Source organism: Hippichthys cyanospilos, chromosome 10 (genome assembly GCF_059441005.1).
Source record: "Hippichthys cyanospilos isolate Australia breed blue-spotted pipefish chromosome 10, RoL_Hcya_1.0, whole genome shotgun sequence".
Lineage (NCBI taxonomy): Eukaryota > Metazoa > Chordata > Actinopteri > Syngnathiformes > Syngnathidae > Hippichthys > Hippichthys cyanospilos.
In genome coordinates, this window is record NC_142378.1 from 13,174,878 (window position 1) to 13,192,115 (window position 17,238).

General features: G+C 40.5%; 2 protein-coding genes across 3 annotated transcripts; both read right to left on the minus strand.

Moving 5' to 3' along the window:
• Positions 1–2,422: 2,422 nt before the first annotated feature.
• plvapb (plasmalemma vesicle associated protein b) lies at positions 2,423–8,174 on the minus strand. Of its 2 annotated transcripts, none has more exons than XM_088425951.1 (9): positions 7,841–8,174; positions 7,544–7,720; positions 7,349–7,442; positions 6,053–6,254; positions 5,746–5,965; positions 3,713–3,862; positions 3,527–3,643; positions 3,115–3,222; positions 2,423–2,951 (listed from the first exon to the last, which is right to left on the minus strand). In XM_088425951.1, exons 1-9 carry the CDS (start codon positions 8,042–8,044, stop codon positions 2,943–2,945), a joined length of 1,281 nt encoding a protein of 426 aa, XP_088282077.1. In that variant the 5' UTR covers positions 8,045–8,174; the 3' UTR covers positions 2,423–2,942. The 2 variants fall into 2 exon arrangements, 1 of the variants encoding a protein (XP_088282077.1); XR_015867002.1 differs by lacking the exon at positions 2,423–2,951 and adding an exon at positions 3,295–3,429 and having other exon boundaries at positions 3,118–3,222.
• A 4,684-nt stretch (positions 8,175–12,858) lies between these two features.
• On the minus strand, positions 12,859–16,664 carry babam1 (BRISC and BRCA1 A complex member 1). The gene is made up of 9 exons (XM_088424806.1): positions 16,540–16,664; positions 15,469–15,902; positions 15,116–15,174; positions 14,888–15,008; positions 14,328–14,406; positions 14,228–14,252; positions 14,015–14,144; positions 13,770–13,856; positions 12,859–13,522 (listed from the first exon to the last, which is right to left on the minus strand). The coding sequence occupies exons 2-9, from the start codon at positions 15,886–15,888 to the stop codon at positions 13,322–13,324; spliced, it is 1,122 nt and encodes a 373-aa protein (XP_088280932.1). The 5' UTR covers positions 15,889–15,902; positions 16,540–16,664; the 3' UTR covers positions 12,859–13,321.
• Positions 16,665–17,238: the final 574 nt, after the last annotated feature.

Genomic DNA, 17,238 nt, shown 5'->3' on the forward strand with positions numbered 1-17,238 from the left:
TTTCATCTGTACATCTCAGTCAGTTTTGGGCAATGCCATATTTTGACGGTCTGGGACTGGCCTATCTTCCGAGAGGACAACGCTCACCCCCACAGAGCGGAGTTTATCAGAGGCTACCTCCAGAATTTGGGAGTGGAGAGAATGGAATGTCCTGCACTCAACCCCATGGAATTCTTGTGGGATCAGCTTGGCTGTGCTTTTCTCAACACAACGGCGTTGGCTGATGTGGTGAACTTGGTGAAGAATTGGATGCTATTCCACAGCAGGATATAAGCAACACGAGGCTAACGTTTGTGGCTGAGATGTTTTGGATTTGGCAGAGAGGATGCGGTAAAACTTTCATTGGCGCAACTCACGAATGCATCATCCCTACAAATTTAGATTTTTGGGGCCGTCGTTCAATTCAGAATCGACTTTTGCTTTCATCTACTGAAGTCCGCTTCGCAAGACAGAACGACCAGAATGACAAAGTGAGACCTTAAACCGGCATTTTTTAAATCAGATGTATTGAGTTTTGAAATGGAAGGACAGCTCCCTTTCCTCACAAACCAAAACTGCTACACTCTTCTTTATTTTGAGTGATTGACATACAAACTAAGAGAACAGAAGATGGAAAATCTTGTTATTGTATTAGGTTTTGTAAAATGGATACAAAGTACCCCACCTCCCTTGATATATGTCAACATTTACAGGTGTTAGGAAGTCGTCATTGTTTAGATATTTTCATACGTGCTGCGATTTGAAGTACGAAGCACCACGTAAACGTACCCAAAAATGTTCAGACAGTGAGTGACCCGGCTCTCCTCCAAGGTTGTGAGACAGGAACATTGTTGAGGCGATGAATGCTGTGGCTTTTGTTCCCCTGTCAATCTGGCCTTGATCAAATATTTATGTTTCTTTGTTGAACCCGTCACCCTTCTTCCCCATTCGGTGGTCGCTGACGACATTTGCTCGCCTTTAACGGCAACAGAAGTGCCTGTCTGCGTCTTTTTGTCTTTCTCTTGCACGTCTTTGTGCTCAGACCTTTCCTCTTCCCGCTCTACTCTGTCAGCCTTTTCTTCTTCTTGATTAATTGCGACATAAGGGAGGGGGCGAAAGGCAAATTTGGGGCTCGCTGTCCAACGTGTCAGATGCTGGGCATTTTCACTTTTGACTTTTAGTTGACATGATGTGCTACCGAAAGAAATTTGTAGTACCTAAGTATAGAATTGTTCCAAATAAGGTTGATCATGGACCAAACCACTAGCTTGTGATATGACAATATCTTGGTTGTAATAATTCTCATGATCTCGTGAAGACTTGTGCAGAGTAGGTGTTAAATTCACAAAATAATTTACTTTGGACAAACTTGAGTGACCTGGAGCCCTGTCGTTCCACACCTATTTGATATTTCCACATATTGTTTAATATTTTTAGTCATTTGATCTTGATCTGGGTTTTTCAACATCGCACATCACTAAGGGATTTCAAAAAGCACAAAACAATAATTAAAGGAAACAATGAAAAGGATCATCAATAGATATCACGGATCAGCACTGTTTACATTAAAAAAACAAGAAAAGCACAAAAACTTTTTGAAGCCTACCACTTGGCCACTATATATTATTCCTCATGCCATATTCACACAGAAGGTTAATTATATACAGTACTGTATTATAATGTTATGGCAACAATAAAACAAAACAGAAAACCCACACCTCCTAATACACTTGAAATAATGATGTTTTGAAACTGATTTACTTTAACGATTCATTCATTTGTGCTTTGTTTGGCTTGATCTTTGTTTTTGGCGCCGCCTCTGGCCGCTGTTGATATTACATTTTATAGTGAGAATGATGGTGTGGCTTTAATTGTGAGCAGTCAGTCAGTGAAGCATATGTTGTTATGTCTGTGAAATCTGGCCCACGGCTGTCTTTAAGTTGTACTTTTTCCTAAGAATATACTCATTTCTGATAATATGCCTAAAATTAAACATTAAAGGGTCTGCATCCTGTTGTTAAACTTTGAATGAAGCGAGAAAAAAAAAAAACACTTTTGAACTGTTTTGGGGTGAGCATTTGCACGGTTTAGGCGCTTTTCATGTTTGTTCAACACTTATGATGTAAGTGGGGTTATGATATAAAAAATCTTATGAATGATGGCCATTATTAATGTATCGTTGGTGTTCTTGAGTGTGTGTGTGTGTCTTGAGCGTTCCCCGGTGTCACATTGAATGCATTGTTAACATTAACAGGATAATAGTTATTATTTATCCATAAAAGTCTGGTGCTTTGTATGCAACTACTGCACTGCGTGTTCTAAACTCTGTATTTATAAAAGGAAAAGGAAGCAATAAAGCTTGAGCTTGTATAATTGGTGGTGTGTGTAAGACACAAGAATAAGCATAAATCTTGTGTATGCATCTTTTTAATGACCAAAATCGTCAATCTGTCATGTTACTTTTGTCTTGTTTTGAACTTTAAGTTCACAAACGAAGTGGTAGGACCTTTTGTACAAGCGGTAGCTTTCTTGACCATCAAAATGAGACGCCAAGGGAAACATAAACTTCACTGTCAAGTGCTCACACTCTATTTTTGTAGAACATTTCCATCTTTAGAACCAGGAATAGAAATAGAAGACATTTTGATGATTCTTTTAATTTATTAAACTGTAAAAAAAAAAAAAAGTGTTACAAAACAAAAGTACTACCCACAACTAATATTTACATCAACGTAATGTTTTTTGTTTTTGTTTTTTTACAGAAGCCTGATTGCAGGGATATACACATATTTATAACAAATCCATCTTTGGCAGAGAATCAAACCATCAAACCATGTGCGCATGTGATAACAGAATTTTTACAGATTGTTCGAACGCCTCTGGTGTCTTAATATATGTTGTGTACAGTATATTTTTTTGTTTTTTAACATCATTGGAGTGTCTTCCACACATTTTCAATGAGTTCATCTCACCTGTAAGAGAAAACAAAAAGTGTTGCAAGACTGCAAAAAGCACTGACAGGCAACAATAACTCCTTTAATCCCAGACATGTGTTTACGTTGTATCTCTCTCTCTCTAGATTGAAGGAGTTAATGATTTACTTAAAGAAAAACTAGGTATGAAGTTAAAATTTACCGTTGGAGTTTTGCTGAAGCTTGGTGCTGCAACAGCAGGCCAGTTGCCCGCATTTTGTCTGTTGTACTGCGGGACGGACGGCACAGCTGCATGTCTTGGCAGACCCACCTGCAGAACATGCCTTGATTACATTTGATTTATATGCGGGTGCAGATTACTCTCGATGGCACGAGCACACACACAGAAGTTGACAAGTTCATCTACACAGCTTGAAAGGTGACAGAATTCAAGAGTTGTTATCTGGGCCGCCCATCCTTCCTGCCGCTGGGCCGCGATCCCTTTCCGACGCTGAGTCCGCACACGTCCAGCTCACCTCTGCACCGTGCTCCATTTAATCAGAGACCATCTGCGGACACCGACTTCCCCGTCCGCGTGCGCCGACAACGCAGCGTGTCGAGTGAGCGTATCGTACCTTGCAATTGGGCAATGCCCTCAGGGTCTGCAGCTCGTTTTCTCTCAGGGCCAAAGTTTCAGCTTGCAACTGTTTCTGTTCTCTGAGCCGGTTCTGCTCGATCAGCAGTTTCTCCATCTGAACAGAGCATTCGTTAGTTGAAAAAAGATAGTAGGAATCGTGAGTGGGCGGCGCCCTCAAAGTCACCTTTTCGTCGTGAGTCTTCTGCTTGTCTTGCAGCCGCTTGCCGGTCTCGACCATGGTCCGGTTGCGGCTGTGCTCGCACCGCTGCAGGTCAGCGCTCAAGTGCGAGTTTAGCACCTCCAGTCGGCTCGACGTGGCTTGAATCTGAGCCACCTTCGACAGGAAGACATGTGGCGGTGTTTACGATTTGGATGTTACCCTCCAGACATTCTGGGGATATTTTTGGGCGCGAAGGCAGAAACTTGAGTTTTTCCCGGTTCCTTTGTCTAGAGATGGCCTTTATTGTACATCTTCCAAATTATGAGATTCAGTCTTGACACTGTCACTTGCTTTGCCGTGCAATTTCCAAGCAAATGGTAGTTGAGGCAATTCTTCATACACTGTTACATGAAGAATTCCACGGTATCTCCACGGTTGGGTTTTGTTACTTGGGAAATCCCAAATTGTGACCAAGATGGCCAAAATGAACACTTTTGTAAAGTATGATAAAAATCTGGGGCGGCAAGACTGGGGGTAGCAGACTGGTTAGCACGTCTGCCTTACACCTCAGAAGGCACGGGCTCAATTCCAACTCGTGCTCCTGTGTGGAGTATGCATGTTCTCCCAGTGCACATGTAGGTCTTCACCGGGCACTCTGGTCTCCTCCCACATTCCAAAGACATGCACGGTAGGTGTATTGGACACTTCAAATTTCACTTAAATGTAATTGTGTGTGTGAATGGTTGTTTGTCTATGTGTGCCCTGTTATCCAAAATGATAAATATGTTTTTCCAAATTTAGTATCCGGTGTAGTTATTTGCCAAAACAGTTTATCCAAAATCATCCTCGTTCATTTTAATGGATGGCGCCTTTTTAGACGAGTCGTTAATTAGGCTACTCCATGCACCTACCACTTGCTGTGCCAGATTGTTGTTATTGCTAAAATGGGATATTCTGATGAAAGTCTAGAAGAAATGGGTTGAAATGAACACATATTTGTGTTAAAATTACTTAATTGTTGAAAGAAACATTTGTATCATTCCTGCTGATAACATATCGGATTAATATCGGTATTGGAAGTTACTTTATGTTGCAGTGTAGTTTTGTATTGAAACTTGAAAGACACGCAACTGTTCTGCCAGTCACTATATGATGTTGGCAATGATAGTTGGCGAAGGTACCTTATTTGTAGAAAGCAGTGGTAGGAAAGAATTGGCTTAATTCTATGATATTTTATCTCCCAACATTTGCAAATTGTCTCTTACAACGTTAATAAGGTTTATTATCAGTATTACCGCTACTTATCATAATAATGAAAAAAAGGCAATGACACCAAGACAATGTCTTTTTGCCTGAAAATGGAATACTTTCAGAAAGTAATCATGCATTCAAATACAAAAAATTTTACCCCTCATTTAGCAGCGTGTTCCCTTTGGAATCGGTGAGTTATTTGGAGAGGATATGTGTTCTTTGTTCTCCATGACTTGCTGCTGTATCAGTAGCCATAAGTCACCTCAACAATGACCTTGTGTTCACCTCAGTGGGCAGCTGGGTCCTTAACTCAGTGGATTAGTATTTTTCCAGAGGAAATACATCCTCTCTAGAGGATGTAAATGATTCTCAGTCATGCTTATGACTCAACTATGCAAAAATAAAGGTCAAATGAGCCATTTATATATGACTGTATTATCATTTCAAAGCAATTAAGTCACACAGGAATGTCTTTTCTGATATATGAACACATGTATGTGTTGCTATAAATATTGATAGAAATGTTCATTCATTACTACATTCCTACTACTTGAAAATGATTTTGTCCGTCTGACTTTTTATGCGCTATTCTAATTTCGGTGATGCGTTTGTTGTAAAGTTTAATGTTAAAATGATATTAAAACAATAAAATCATCATCTGCTGTCGTTATGTAGAGGTATACTGTAGTATTTATTTTACTGGAAAAGTGAAAAATCTTTTCAATGATATTTTAATTGTTTTGAATAGAAACCGATGTGATGCAGCTGTACATGTGAGATATACAGTTTCTACTCTATACACATACCTTGTTGCCCACATTGTCCAAATACAGCTGAAACTTATTCTCCACATCTCTGGACAAGTTGGTGCAGCTGTTTCTTATCTTCTCCACTTGCTCCTGCTGACTCTCACAGGTGAGGTGAAAGGTCAGCTGGTGGGGAAACAGGTTGTTGATTTTGTTCAGGAAATCCCTGGTCACCGATTGGATCCCGTCCAGTGAATGAGCAAAGTCCTCTTTACATTTCCTGGGGAAACCCAATGTTAAAAAAATCTAATCAAATAATCTTTATTTAATCCCGCAGTAATTCTTTTTGACAAACACTTGGGTATACCTGCTGTAAACGGTGAGCTGCTCCTTCAGCATGGTGTTTTCTCTGCGTTGAGCGATGATGTCCCGGTGGTAGACGTCCCTGTCCCTGAGGGCGTTGTCCCTCTCCTGACTCAGGTAGTGGACCGTATGGCTGAAGTTGGCTTCGATGAGTTCAATCATGGCTTTCTGCTGCGCGTTGAGGGTCTGTAAAGTTCTTAGTTCATCTGGAGGGATCGCACGAGTGTTGTGAAATATTAGCTCCCCAATAACTGGTGTATAGTTTCATGCTTTATACATTTTAGTACAACCTGATGACACTTTTCTCCAAGACTGTACTGATTAGTTTACAGGATTTCTTTGTTTGTCTGTTTTCTTTTTTTTTTTTATTTAGTCAGGGGAAATATCATATGTGAAATGTATTATTATTATGACAATTATTATAATTATTTTGTTTGTACAATACAAAAGTAAAATTATACATAGTACTGTATTATTATTATTATGCATACCTCTCTCTCTCTCTCTCTCTCTCTCTCTCTCTCTCTCTCTCTCTATATATATATATATATATATATATATATATATATATATATATATATATATATATATATATACACACACATATAAGGACTGTCAAGTTTAGAGCATTAACTTCGGAGGGTAACCAATATTTATTCAAGTGTTAAAACTCACTTCTATTTACTTGGTGTAACTGAACTCTTTACTTTAACAACTGTAGTAAACTCTAAACTCTTTACTTTGCACACAAATATAACTTTCTGTCAAAAGTTTGACTCTTTAGTGCAACCAGATGATCCTTTTCTCCAAGACTGAACTGATTGATTCAGGGGAAACATATTAGATTAAATGTATTATTATTATTAATGTAATATATATATATATATATATATATATATATATATATATATATATATATATATATATATATATATATATATATATATATATATATATATATATATATATATATATATATATATATATATATATATATATATATATATATATATATATATATATATATATATATATATATATATATTAAATGTCAGGTACCACCACATTGCACACTAATTTTACAGGTGAAAACTAAAACTGATTAATATCAACACACAAGTGAAATCAAGGATGGCCACTATTGCTGAGTTATAATAGCAGATCATTTGTGATAATTGAATCATAAAACATTTTTATTATTTATATAAGTGACAACAGATTATGAAAGATTGCATTATAATTTGATGAGCAATATTTGTTGTTGCATTCAAATTAGGAAAGAATGTCTGGGAATACATACTGTTAGAAGTGACCAGCATGGGTTGCTGTAATGGGGGAGTGGGGCATCGCATCGCCGTGCTTCGTGTTGTCGCAATCTGCCTCTCACAGCTGGCCTGTAAACGTTTTTTTTATTGTTTTTTTTTTGGTGAGATTTTTTAAAAAGTGTATCACCTATAAAAAGCCATAAACAAACGTCTTGAATATACACACTTACTAATTTTGTCATGATTTCAAGCTTTGTAGTGTTGGCATCAGTTGTGAGCTGCACCAGCTGTTTAGCAAGGGCGTCTTTCTCAGCCGTGCGCGCCCCAAGTTGAGCTCCCAGCTCGCCTTTCTCCTTCCTCAGCTGGATGTTGTTCTCGCTCAGTCTGTTGAAGCCCAGCTCCAGCTCCTGTGCAAAATCACAGCACTTGACATCATCTCAAATAACATGGAAAATAAAGAATAGGCCCAGCGCACGCAGCAGAAATAAACCTGCATTATTTTCGCCGTTTAGAATAGATGGCCTCACCTTGACCCTCATCTCCTCAGCGGACTTCTCCGGCTGCCCGTAGATGAGGAAGAGCACCAGGCTGACGATGATGAGGGACTGGATGAGTGAGGAGAAGAAGAACACGATCCTCAAGTAGTAGCCGCAACTCTTGCTTTTGGGCTTGTGCAAAGGCTCCCTTGCGTCCAGGCCAAACTTGGCCCGGGAGTAGCTGGAGCTGTACATGTTTGGAGGTGAAATGGTGGCAAGTAGGTTGGAAGATCTCAAAAGGAATTGCTCGGAGGGCCCTCAACTCCACAAGGTTTTCCCTCTTGAATCGCAGAAGCTTCAAGTGGCAGGGTCGTCTGTCTTGTGGGTGTATGTCAACAAAGAATCGGGGAGAGTCGCGGGGCCATGTTTATAAATGCTTGTGGGGGCACACTTCCAGTCCATCCTGGCCCAGCCCTCACCTCGCATACCTCCCACCTCCTCCTCGACCTCTGTCGCTGTTACAGCCTCTCAGCGCCTCACCAACTCATTCTTGAAGTCACTATTACTAAAATAGATCGTTGTGCGTGGAAAATTCTACCGGCATACAACATTAGATACATTACATTCATAGAAAATGCCCATTCTTCAGCAAATTTCACATCAAAAAACGGGCACCTAGTTGCCATACTTGATCATTGTTTTAACTTGGTTAGTTTGCACAAAATGCTTCAACAAATTACATTCCAATGAAATATGTGCACCAAGGAAATTTTATTTGATAGAATGGAATAGAATGCCCTTTTTGCCATTGTACAAAACTAAATTGAACGCGCTGCTCCGATTGGTGCGTGTGAATAACACAAAAAAATAAGGATAATAAATCCAACCATCCATTTTCTGTACCCAAATTGATGGGCACACAAAGACAAACAACCATTCACACTCACAATTACAACTAAGGGCAATTTAGAATGGCTAAAACACCTGTCATGTATGTCTTTGGAGTGTGGGAGGAAGCCAGAGTGCCCAGAGAGAACCCACGCGGGATCCGGAAGAACATGCAAACTCCTCATAAGAAGGCTGGAGCAAAGTGGATTTGAACTCAGGACTCTGAACTGTGAGGCGGATGTGCTAACCACCCTTCCATGAGTCGCCCCTAAATGGAATAAATATTATATAAATCAAGAATCATAAAATAGTATAGTGAAAAGTGACTTTTTCCACAAAAATAGAATGTCGACCACAACTGCTACTTTATTCTCCATTTTAGTTTATTGACCTGCAAACTAACAGAATTGAAGACAGTAGCTTGATTTGATTAGGTATTGTAAACATAAGTAACTTGATGGACTATTAAGTTATTAAGTAAAATGCAATATAAACTCATCCCATTATTTTTCTTAGTAAATGTTAACTTTTAAAGATTGATGGAAAGCCCACACTGTTTAGATATTTGCCGTTATCAATGTTAAAGAGACAGTGTGTAAGATTTAGACCGTTTTTAATTAAAAATGAATAAATTAAATGATTGTAAATTTCAAAAACGTGCAAATGAATGTGTTCTTAATGACCAACGGTATGTTTTAAATATAATCCTAGGTCTAGTTATCATTAAATTATATTGGAGGACGGGGGGGGGCACTTCTCCTGAGGCGGCCATGTTTGTTATAGCTACAGACAATGGTAAATGCAGCACCTGCAGCACCTCCTGCTGTTTGTAATGAAAAACGTTCTAAATCTTACACACTATCCCTTCAAATCCACATACCTGTAGATCAGGCATGTCCAAACCCGGTCCTTGAGGGCCGCCTATCCTGCATGTTTTTGATGTTTCCGTCATCCAATGCAGCTGATTCAAATGATCAGGTTTGTTCTCAGGCTTCCGCTGAGCTTGCTGATGAGCTGATCATTTGAATCAGGTGTGTTAGGAGGACAGAAACCTCCAAAACATGCCGGATAGGCGGCCCTCGAGGACTGGGTTTGGACATGCCTGCTGTAGAAGCTTCCTTCTGTCTTACTGGGAAAAGCCTGACGGCACTTGAATGCATCAAGTAATTTGTGGCTCGCACTAGTGCTGGAGACTTGTAGACTGTATTTTTACAATGACGGTGGATTTGACTAGCTGTTTCTAAGCACCTTTAATCAGTGATTGAATACGTTTAACTCAGTAGAGACATGTTGGCAATAAAAAAAAAAGACCGGAAAAGTAAAGCAGGAAGAGTTAAGCAAATTGTTAGCAACCATCGCCTTTGCGGCATGCCGTTGGTGGAGACATTTTATTCCGGATCGCAACTGTGATGTCATTTCCACCCGACAGCAAATGGCAAAATGGCTGCCCCCTCAGATGACTGATAGATATGAATGAATTTGCTGCATAGACTGTATCATGCAAACATAATATAAATCACAACGCTATATTTAGACATGCGTAAACAAAGGTTTTGACTTGACCTCACATTTAGTCTCATTTCCAAGCAGTAGAGCTGTTGCATTTATTGTGATCTTAGTCAACATGTGCTTATCCGGGTTTCAAGTTCTTTCCCTGTGGGAATGAATTCATTTTGTGATATAACCTTTTGATATCGTGTAAGGCAGAACTGAATTACATGGACAAATGTTTGCAAGTATATAAGAAGTTTGTTCCTTTTGTACACAAAACCCCCAACACATAAAACATGAAGGAAGGTGCTGAGTGATATGATGACATCCGTGGTGATGATGCTTCAGCAGATGGGTTAAGACACCCCCCCCCCCCCCCCACACACACACACACAGACACACCTTATCCAGACTGTAGATGAACAAAATAAGAAAACAGCATATCCTGTCCCAAGCAAGCACGGAAAGGAGTCGTGGCAGTGGAGGAGTGAAGGAATGAAAACAATGGGGAGCTGTCATTCTTCAGGGATGAGCGGATAACAAATTCTCCCTGCAGTACGGAGTCAGCGGGCACTCCCGCACGCTGTTATCCGCGGCGATGACGTGAGGGCCAGCCGACACCGCAAGGGTGGAAAAAGGGGAAAGGTCTTCTGGGTCCCGGGCTTTCCTGCGCCCCATTGTCTCACTAACAACATTCCGTGGTCGGGGAAAAGCTCAATTATGAAGGCCTGTGAGTGACAGAAAGTGACAAACTATCTGAAGTGGACACCGACGGATTAAAAACAGGAAACCTTGTGCTGGAGGGATAAGACCAAATGACTGCTTTAGATAAGTAACATGAGACGGGAGATGCATGATGTCTTTGGGACCAAAGTAATAATCACACTATAACTGGATAAGAGCTACATCACTCATAAAGATATTTTCCTGTGTGTGATGCTCGCTTTAGAACATGAAAGCCTTAAGAAAAATGTGTTTTTTTGGTTTAGCAGGGATGTTCAACACTTGTCCTCCGGGTGATTATTCTGCATGCTTTCAGAGGTGCTCATTGTGATCGAACGGCCGATCGCGAAGGTAGGTGCATGCAAACAACTGGTTCAAAACGCAAACATACATACTGTATGTAACAGGCAGGTATGTCGGTAATGCGTTACTAAGTAAAAATAATACTACTCCTAAATGTGCCCAATCTAACGCAGCATTAGTGCAGTCTCGAGCTGTTGCAGATTGATCCAAATATCGACAGAATCGACCTTAAAATCAATATTGTATTGATACAATACGTTGGTATTGATATTAAGAGACTGTATTGACTGATACAAGTATCATAAACGATACTAGATCCATGTTGTATTGATAGCAAAAAGGTCGTGACATTTTATTTTTATTTATTTAGGCCCTGCATGCAATCCCTTAGTCAGCATGCCATGCTGGAGCTACAGTCACTTGTATTTTTAGAATTGTTAAATAGTACATTTATTTTGGAGCAGTTTGTTGTTTTCTACGTATTTATAATCCCACCTCCAGTCCTGCTTTATATCCAATCAAATACTGTATTCATGTTTTTCTTTTCAAAATCAATATTAATTGTAGTTCTTACATATCATGTCATAGTTCAGAATTCAACAAAAACGTTCAACTTGGAAAAAAAAAAAAAAAGAGTATAAATTATTTAAAATCCCATATCTTTTTTTAAACTACTTGGATTAGGACTTGTTACACAGTCATCAATTTTATCTACATAGTTTAGGCATTGAAAAGTCCAAATTTGCAGTGTTCATTTCCAGGAGAAATACTGCCATCTCCTGACGACTATGTAGAGAGCAAGAAACAATAGTTGTGTTGGAGTTGAGATAGCTTTTAGTTCTCCCTGTCATTATTTCTTTAGACCAGTTTTTCCTCATCAGCTCAGTTCCCCCCAGTTTCTTGTGTCTTGTCGGTTTGTATTTCGTGCATTCTTTCAGCCTTTGTCGCCGCGCAAATCGTAATGTATATTTACAGGCTAATTTTGTTGTCCTTTGTAATTTCATTTGTAGTTGTGTTCGGGATGAAATTTTTGTTCTAAGATCACAGCAGGATGCTAAAGCTGGATTGCGTGACCAGAAACTGAATCTCAATGCGTAATTGTATTTGTCATGTCTTCAAAGAGTTTGCTAGTTTGTGTTGTTTTGCCTCCCTCTTCAGGCGTTTCTGAGTCATTGTTCTACTTGCAGTTGTTCCCAAACTGTTATGATTTCATCACTCCTCCGGCTCATGGGGTAGGGACGATGTCAACTGAACAGCACTCTAGTTTCCATGTTTACATCCGCTCAACAGTTCCAGTGTTATCAAAACGTTCCCTTACTGTTTGTGCCCACAAACATATGGAATTATATTTCTTCCACTCTTGCAAGCGAGCAATTAAAGATTTTGAGCAAGCAAGGATGGATTTTGAGTACAGAAAACTATACTGGGTGAGCAATGATAGATTTTGCACCTTCTGCTGACGATGAAATAGTAAAATGTTGACATCCCCACCACTCCTACCTCACCCCCCTTGAGTTTGCCAGTTGTCAAAAACGTTTACTCCACCTTTGCACTTTCTTTAATCGTTTTGCTGTAAGACATTGGTCAGGGAGGGATGAAAAGGTATTTTCATATTTAGGAAAGAACAGTGTAGTGTTATAAACGTATAACACCAAAGCCCAATAATCAGTACATCTGGATTTTACTCTCTCACACAAGGATAGAAACAATTGGTGGGGAGGTCAGTCCCCAAGTGCACACCACACCAGCGATCTGTTATCGCTCCGGCCAACTTCACAATATCAATGGAGGTCTGCTTGCAGTCCCTTAGAAATACCCACTTTGATTTTCTGCATGGATCCCAGCAAGTCTATTTCCGCTTCTCCAATGTCAAAGTCTGTGTGTGCCCCTACTGAGCTGACTTTAACGGGAATAAGTGGGCCCACGCTGATTGGCTGGTAACTGGGTCAGCTGTGTTCACCCCCACACTAGCGCAAACGTGCCTTTCTATGCGCGCTTATCTCTGAAATAACCAAAATAATAAAAAAAAACAAAAAACGTTTAGGCATTATAATCAAGGACGTACAATCTAGGTGCTGGTCTACTCATTTACAGTGTATGCTTATCCCCCACAGAGCAAGTTTCCTTCTAGACTGTGGCCTCAACATCTTGCATCTCTTCTCCTTCCAGGAGGCTGTATGACGCGTGACTCTGGAAAGGCCTCTGCAGAGGGTGAGCAAGAAGTTTGGCCATGCAGTTGTGTAGCTCAATGGCGGGGCCGCTCAAGGAAACCTCAAAGTGATAACACAGTCCCTTTGAGTCGAGGTTGCAGAAAGAAGTGTAGTTGTCCTGGTGACAGACAACACACAATGCACAACTGAAATTGGAAGGTGATGGACAACTACAATGTATCCTCCAATTGTGTCTGATCAATACATGCTATAAAAGCCAAAATTTATATACGACGGACTGAAACCATGCAAGTCAGACAAGCGAATGTTAATATGCGCGATATGACATTCAATAATCAGTGTAGCACTTGCTTCTGCATATTGAGATTATATAAGGTTCCAACACGGTGAAAGTCTCCACCCACCCGCCAGCTTGTGTCCTCGCCGTGTTCTTCGGCACCATTGTGGAGGTAGACCACATCAAAGAAAAAATAGGGAGACTGTAGCATTTTCTGAAAGACGTTAAAATAAAAAACATGAGCTCAAAGGCACCTGGACAGGAGCTACAGAGTAGAATGACATTTCATCTCAAATTGCCAAATTGAATCCGCTAGTCATAAGCAAGCTACTGCCGCATCAAGCCTGAAGTAAATCTAAATGTCCCACTTACATTGACATCCTCAGAGGGGTTGAGCTGCAGTTGTCCAGCATGGCGGCTGTAAATCAGCACTGTCCGAACCACATAAGGAGGTGGCACAGTCTGAACTTTCTCCGTGGACGGCAGCTCTATCTTTTGACGACTGGTAAACGGACAAAGCCCATCTTAATAAAACCATCCTCAAATAGTATCTTTTGGGAAGTGGAGAAAAGGTTTTATGCTTACATGACACTGAGAAGATCTTCCAGGTCTGCAGATAGGGGTTAAGGTTATTAAAAAAAAAAAAAGACTTATACCAATGAACGTACATGGATTGGAAGGATACTGAAAGTCTCACACATGTTGGTCTCCAAGTCATAGAGACAGCTACACAGCTCCCTGGGGTCTGAAGTGAAGCCTGAGAGCTGAGACAAATTGGAACAATTTATGAAACCGGGTCCCCAACACTGGACTTGAGGACCAAGACGCATTTGTTGCTTCACTAAGGCTTAGCTTCATTATCATATCAGACGAAAGTCAATGGGGGCTAAGTCATTTCACATGATTGTGATTGGTTGATTCTAAACACAGTCACATCCCTAATTCTAATTGTGTGTGCACATTTGTGCGACCAGATTATGTTTCTTTTTGTTGTTTTTTTTTGCCTTTCTCTAGAAAGGATTGTATACCAGGTTGTATAGTGGGCATTTTTCAAATTATTTATCTAGGTCTCGTTTTAGACTTTTGAATCTTGAGTATTTACATGGACTTTAATTTTATTTTGCGATGAATAAAAAAAACAAGATAAATGAAATTTGTCTAAACTTCACCCAAGCAAGGCACCCAGCTACAAAAAAAGATTGGAGGCTACAAAAATACCGTCTATCAAACGTGTTCCCGACTCACCCACAGAGCGTCGTCATTGACCACCACCAGAGCAAACTCGTGTCGTTTGTCAATCTTGTGCTTAGTTCTCACAAACATCTCAATCATCTTCTGGGAAATGTTCAAGGCGTTTGTTTTAGAGCTGGAGAAAAAGAAGCATGTATAAAAAAAAAAAAAAAAAAACAACAACATGCACACACAACACTTCTACTTCGTTGGGGAGAACTAGTTAGAACAGCAGGAGCATACCCATTAAAAGATTCCAGCTTTGGTAAGCACATCTCTTCAGAAAGGTCCAGACAGATGATCTATTGGGAGCAAAACAATGAGACACACTATAATTTTTGTGAAAATTATTTGCATCTGTAAGGAAAAAAAAAAAGAGCCACTCTCTCTCAATTAAAAAAAAAGGCAATTTCCCAGAATGATGCCCTGTTCACAGTAGTGCATTCTCAGAGGGTAATTGCTTGAATTGCTTTGACCTCTGAATGGGTTTTATACTTTTGACTACTGCTAGGAGCGAATGATCACTTTTGGACATTTCCTTTGATTCTGATAAGTTTCTGATTTTAAAAATGTGTCAACCCAATATGTGAGCCTACCACTTTCTCTGGACAGTTGACACGAGGAACTCGGATTTTGTACTCTGTTGGTTGTTGGACAGATGCCGTCAGTGCGGGTTGCTGTGGCGTGGTTTTGGGCCTGTCCTTGCATGCAGCAGCTAAAGCATGTTGTACGGCCGTGGAGGGAGTAACGGCGACAACGGGGGTGACGGTCTGAGCCCCGGCTACCGAGATGGTCGTGGTGGTGGAAATCGGAGGACTGTCGCTGGTCGAGGCCTCGCCCTCGCCTTCGACGCGGCTGCCCACAGCCGGTTGAGGTAAACTGGGATTACCGCCGACTCCGAGGCTACCTGTGCTGCTTTGACGGTCCTCCGCTCCTTCAGGGTTGGAGCGTGTTCGCGGTCGCAGCTCCACCAGGCGCTCCTCGCCATCTGCGGGTCCGGGCTCAGATGTCTCCATGGATACACAAGCTCCTGGGTTTAGAACAAGACTTTAGTGGGTCTTGGATAGACCTATGATCCAGCCATGTATTTTTAATATTTCGCTTGTCTTCAATCCAGTTGTGGGTGAACTGGAGTTGATTCCTACTGTATATGAACCGGGCCCAAACAGGACACGCTGAGACAAACGACCATTCGCAGTCACACCTATGGATAATTTTGAGTCTTCAATTAACCTCATGTTTTGGAACATGGACCCTAGCTAAAATAACCTAGTGGGGGAGGGGGGGGGGGGATATAGAGAAATACAGACACACACACACACACACACACACACACACACACACAGGCAGAAAAAAATATGCCCACGATATATACAGCATATATTAAAAGAGTTAGGTTCTCTACTCAAAGTATCACATTGTAACGCACACAATAAACAACGTTCATCTTTTTTAAAGTATAACTGTATTGTATACAGTGCACTGAATGTCGTGTGAGCAGCAGGAAAAAATACAATCAATGAATAACAGCGTTTTACAATAATGATACTGTTTGAAGGCATTGCAGAAGCAAAACTGAGCAGTTAGCATTAGCTAGCCTCTAGTGGAATTTGGAAAGAGCAAATTGCTCTGAAAAGACGTGCGATTCAACTCAGGAGTAGACTTACCAAACTAATGGCTTTGATAATTTTCAGATGTAAATATCGTAAAATACATTGAAAAAAGACCGACGTATCGCCGAGTGGCTAGCGTTTGTTTTGAACTTCCGTACAGGAAGTGACAAATGTTGGGCTACTAGGATTTATGGGTAATGAAGTTTAGTGTCGATAGAGCCTCGCCTCTTCTGAAGATCGAAACAACAACAAAATATTAGATGCATAATTGCTCGTATATGTGATGATCTATTTAAAAATACACAAGCTGCTGGAAAAAAAAAACATTTTTCATTCATTCATTTCACTTTGGACTTGTTAATTATGCAGTTTTAAAAATTGATTAAATGAGTTTTAAAAATTTGAAAAAAAAATATTCACAGTGGGTGGATGATTAAGTGTCATAATGAGAAGTACGCACACCATCAATCCATCCATTTTCTAGAGCCGCTTATCTTCACAAGGGTGGAGGGCTTGCTGGTGCCTATGCCAGCTGACTTTGGACCCCCTGAACTGTTTGCCAGCCACGCACGCACTTAATCACAACTAAGGACAATTTAGTATGTTCAAAACACATGCCATGTATGTTTTGGGAGTGTGGGGGGAACCTGGAGTGCCCAGAGAGAGCCCATGCGGGCTTGGGTAGAACATGCAAACTCCACAAAGGCCAGAGAGAGGTGGATTTGATATTGGGTTCCTGAACTGTGAGGCAGA

Coding starts and splice junctions, on each gene's coding strand:
- babam1 (XM_088424806.1), bottom strand. CDS start 15,888: ATGGAGACATCTGAGCCCGGACCCGCAGATGGCGAGGAGCGCCTGGTG. Junction 14,145..14,227: donor GAAGATCTTCTCAGTGTCAT/GTAAGCATAAAA, acceptor TCCGTTTACCAG/TCGTCAAAAGATAGAGCTGC. Junction 13,857..14,014: donor ACCCCTCTGAGGATGTCAAT/GTAAGTGGGACA, acceptor AACGTCTTTCAG/AAAATGCTACAGTCTCCCTA.
- plvapb (XM_088425951.1), bottom strand. CDS start 8,044: ATGTACAGCTCCAGCTACTCCCGGGCCAAGTTTGGCCTGGACGCAAGG. Junction 5,966..6,052: donor CAGCTCACCGTTTACAGCAG/GTATACCCAAGT, acceptor GGGTTTCCCCAG/GAAATGTAAAGAGGACTTTG. Junction 3,644..3,712: donor AGAAGACTCACGACGAAAAG/GTGACTTTGAGG, acceptor TGCTCTGTTCAG/ATGGAGAAACTGCTGATCGA.